Source organism: Echinops telfairi, unplaced genomic scaffold, assembly GCF_000313985.2.
Source record: "Echinops telfairi isolate 266 unplaced genomic scaffold, ASM31398v2 ScPeMD7_7424;HRSCAF=8462, whole genome shotgun sequence".
Classification (NCBI taxonomy): domain Eukaryota; kingdom Metazoa; phylum Chordata; class Mammalia; order Afrosoricida; family Tenrecidae; genus Echinops; species Echinops telfairi.
This window is the reverse complement of record NW_022111324.1, coordinates 46,061,227-46,065,283: the sequence shown is the minus strand read 5'-3', so window position 1 is coordinate 46,065,283 and position 4,057 is coordinate 46,061,227. Positions and strand designations below refer to the sequence as shown.

The following is a 4,057-nucleotide window of genomic DNA, read 5'->3' as shown; positions in this document are numbered from 1 at the left end:
TCCTGTGTGTGTGTCAGCACTCCACTGTTTACCACACCGCATGCAGCCTCTGGGCAAACTCACTCCTCGGGTTACCTGGGAAGACCTTTGGGGGGCCTGCGTTTGGAAGTTTGTCTGCTTATACGGATGCATGCTGCTGGCCCATGCTGTAACTCAGAGCCCGTAGAGGAACGAGACGTAGGGCCTTGACCCACAGACCCAGGATGGAACCGCTGCCATCACGGAAACCTGACAGCGAGCTGACCAAGCCCTGACTCCCTGCTACCCTCCTTGAACGGTTGATGACCAAGGATCTCTCAACTTCCAAAAGCCAAAAGGGCTGTTGAGTTTGGGTTCTACTTGCTGGAACCTAAAAATGTACCCCACCACCACCACCGCCCCCATCACCCTGCCTGATTCCCTCCCGGTGCAACTCGCTCACCCCCACGCCCTGAGAGCTGGACCCCCCGGGGGCCTGCATCCTCCTCACTCTCTGTTCTTCCCTCCCGCTTCCTGTGACTGGCGGCCCTCTGAAGCGAGGTGAGTGGCAGCTGGGTGTCCCTGTCCTGGGTGCCCCCTCTGACTGGTGGACAGAGAGAGGGTGGGTGTCTGAGGAGAGGCGAGCACTCGGGGCAGGGATGCCCAGTGGCTGAGCAAATCCCGAGGAGAACAAGGTCTTCCCACATCGACCAGAGTCTTCTCTGTGGACTCTGCTTCCGTCAGTGCACTGCTCCCTAGCCGTGCTCTGAGGCTGTTCGCCGCTCACCGCTCTTCCAGCTCTGGGGGGATTGATGGAGAGCTGGTCTTGTGGAGGGCAAGAAGGATGGCCAGTCTGCCGAGGGGTCCAGCCAAGCGGCATCTGTAAAGTCCCTCCAGCTCTCCGGTCGCTGTGACCCTGGCCATCGTCCCGCACACGACAGGGAGGGTGCAGTAGGGGGTGGGATGGGAGGTGGGGGGTAGCAGCAAACAGACCTTCTGTCTGTCTGCAGTCAGTGAGATTTCTGGCTGAGCCTCCTAGTAAGGGACAGTTCAGCCCTTTCCCATGTGGTGGTGCAGTGGTTATGAGTTGGGCTATTAACCACAAGGCCAGCAGTTCAAAACCACCAGCTGCTCCCTGGGAGAAAGATGAGGCTTTCTGCTCCCGTAAAGAGCTACAGGCTAAGAAGCCCACAGGGCAGTTCTTCCTGTCCAATAGGGCTGTTTGACTCGGTGGCCGTGAGGCCGAGTTACTGATCCAAGGTCCAGTGAGGTGCCTGAGTTCACTAAGTCGTGGGGGGAATAAGACTGCAGTGAGACATTCGCCTCGCAGTGTGTAAGCCATGCCCCTCTGCTTCTCACCCTCAGAGAAAATCCAAGATCACTGCCTCCCGCAAACTCATGCTGAAGGTGAGGCGGAGAGGGCGTTGGGGGTGTGGGGTGTCCATCCAGAAGTACAGGGGATGCAGGGCAGGCTCTGCCGAAGGAGTGGGGGGAGCACTGGAGGGCGAGGAGCAAGGAGGCTAAACCACCCATGCTACCTTGGGGATGACGCCAGCAGAAGGAACCTGGGGGGTATGTGGAGCTAGTGCTCAGTGGGTGGGAATTCAGACCGGGGGTCCTGGTGCCTGCCGGTGCCCTCCTGAGAAGAAGCAACTAGTTTTAGGGTGGGACTCCACTGGCGGTGGCTGAGGGACCCCTTAGGGGTCAACACAGACACTACGTGGGAGAGAGGGCCACCAGGAGTTTACAACAAGCTTCAGGGGCTGAGGGACGTGGCGAGTGGCCACTCCATGCCTGCGCACACATGCCCACAAGTCCACACTCAGCCCAGGGCTCCTCCCGGTGCCCTGTCCTGAGAGCACTGGGCCCGCCAAGTCTGGGCCCTGCCCTCCTCCTTCCCTGGTGTGGGGTGCTACCCCAGGAGCCCCCGGGCCCTGCTCACAGGCTGTGCCCTGCCCAGAGCCTGATGCTGGCCAAGGCCAAGGAGTGCTGGGAGCAGGAGCACCAGGAGCGGGAGGCTGAGAAAGAGCGGTACCTGGCCGAGCGCATCCCCTCCCTGCAGACCCGAGGCCTGGCGCTCAGCGCCCTGCAGGTGAGCCACGGGTCGGGCCGGAGGGGTGGGGGTGGGGGGCGGGCAGCTCCAGGGCCCAGGTGTCAGGAGCTAGGACTCACCGCTCTGCTCAAGGCTTTGCAATTCACAGGGTGCTTGTCTGGGTTCCCTACTGCTGCTCTAAGGAGAGACCACAGGTCTCTGAGGAACAGACAGGTCTTTTCTCACAGTTAGACTAGAGGTTCAAACCCAATGCCTTGACTCAGTGGGAAGGCTTTCATTTGGGGAAGGTCCTGGTCTCAGTTCGAGTTCTGCTCTTTGGGGATGGTCCCGTGGCCTGGCCCCTGTCTCCCCTCCTCTGCTCGCTTCTCTGTATAGACTCTGCTCTTTGCAAGGGGATTGGTTTACAACACAGTCTATGAGGGTATGGTCTCCTTCACTAGCAGGGAAAACCCATTCCCAATGGGATTATAATCCCAGGGACTGGGATTAGGGACAAGTTCCAGCAGAACTGAGGGTCAAACATTGGGCTGCTAACTACAAGGTCCAGAGTTCAGACCCACCAGCCGATCCAAGGAGGAGGAGGAGGAGGCAGTCTTCTCCATAGAGATTTACAGCCTCGGAAAGCCTACAGAGCAGTCTACTCTGTCCTGTGGGAACGCTGTGAGTCACAGCCCACACCATGGTAGTGGGATAGAGGGTAAGAGGGGGGATGGGGAGGGCCGGAGGATACCATTCAATTCATCACCGTGCTCTTCCCTCCATGGACCCCTCATTTAATCCCCCAGCAGCCTGTGAATGGGTGATACTTGGTCCGACCTTACAGGCACAAGCTGTGAGAGACAGAGGGATGTAGACACTTGTGTCGGGTGGGGCAGAGCCAGGGCTCAGCTTCATCTCTGACCAGTGCAATGGCACAGAGGACTTGGGAGGCCCCATTTCTCCAGGAACTTGCCTCTGTCCCTTCCCGGGTGTAGCGGCTGTACACCCTCGCTGGGCTGTAGCAGCAAGGTCCGCAGTTTGAAGCCACCAGCTGCTCCTCAGGAGGAAGCCGAGGCTTTGGACTCCTGTAAGAAGTTGCAGTCTCAGAAACTCACAGAGGCAGCTCTGTTGTCCTGGAGGGCTGCTAAGAGTCGGCCCTGACTCGACGGCGGTGGGTTTGGCTTTGGTTCGGTCTCTTCTCTAGCTAGCCCTGGTGACATCGTGGGCCACATGCTGAGTGGCTAAATGCAAGGCCCGCAGTTTGAAACCACTCGCTGCTCCAGAGGAGAGAGATGAGGCTCTCTGCTCCTGAGAAGCTTCAGACTTGTAAGCCGGCAGGCTCCTCTGCCTCCTGCAGGAGTCAGGATTGACTCCATGGCGGTGGGTTCGCTGTTCTGTTTTTGGTTGGTTCCTCCCCTAGAGATAAGTCTCTGATGTTTTAAAGACGCCGATCTCTGTTTAAATGCCAGTGGCCTCGGAGAGGAGAGACTGGAAGGAAATGTACCAAAATCTTACCGATGACTGTTTCGGGATATGGCATTACTAGTGATTTTTATTTTACTCTTTTTGCTTAATAGAGTGTTCTCAAACCTTCCACATCTAACGTCTATGACTTTGATCAGAAATCTCCCCAAAGCCAAACCCATTGCCAACGAGTCCACCAACTTAAAAAGGGGAGGAAGTGGTACGGCAGAGACAGGGAAAGAGACTGCTGACTCCGGTGTGAACCTGGGGCTCCTGGTGCTCATCAGCGCCTCTCCAGAGCCCGGGCTGGAAAGGGGCTGAGGCTGGGGGTGGGCAAGGACTTCAGGCGTGGAGGCAGAACAGAGCCTGAAGACTGCATTGTCCACCCCAACCCCCGCCCCTCTCCTCTCCTGCTGGGTCAATGCTCCAGGAGCTGTGCCGGGAGCTGCACGCCAAGGTGGAGGTGGTGGACGAGGAGCGCTATGACATCGAGGCCAAGTGCCTGCACAACACCAGGGAGGTGAGCGTGGGGCAGGAGAAGGGGCACAGTGGGAGGGAGAGCAGATGCTGTGGGCGGGCAGGTCGGCTGTGTGCTGGGTCCCC

At 58.5% G+C, this 4,057-nt stretch overlaps 1 protein-coding gene across 1 annotated transcript in view; it reads left to right on the top strand.

Moving 5' to 3' along the window:
* The first annotated feature begins 15 nt into the window (after window positions 1-15).
* TNNI1 (troponin I1, slow skeletal type) overlaps window positions 16-4,057 on the top strand; it is an 18,506-nt gene continuing 14,464 nt past the window's right edge. The window contains exons 1-4 of the mRNA XM_045298178.1: window positions 16-519; window positions 1,324-1,365; window positions 1,919-2,050; window positions 3,885-3,974. Coding sequence (XP_045154113.1) covers window positions 1,357-1,365; window positions 1,919-2,050; window positions 3,885-3,974 — 231 coding nt within the window. The 5' untranslated portion in view covers window positions 16-519; window positions 1,324-1,356. The remainder of the gene's footprint in view (window positions 520-1,323; window positions 1,366-1,918; window positions 2,051-3,884; window positions 3,975-4,057) is intronic.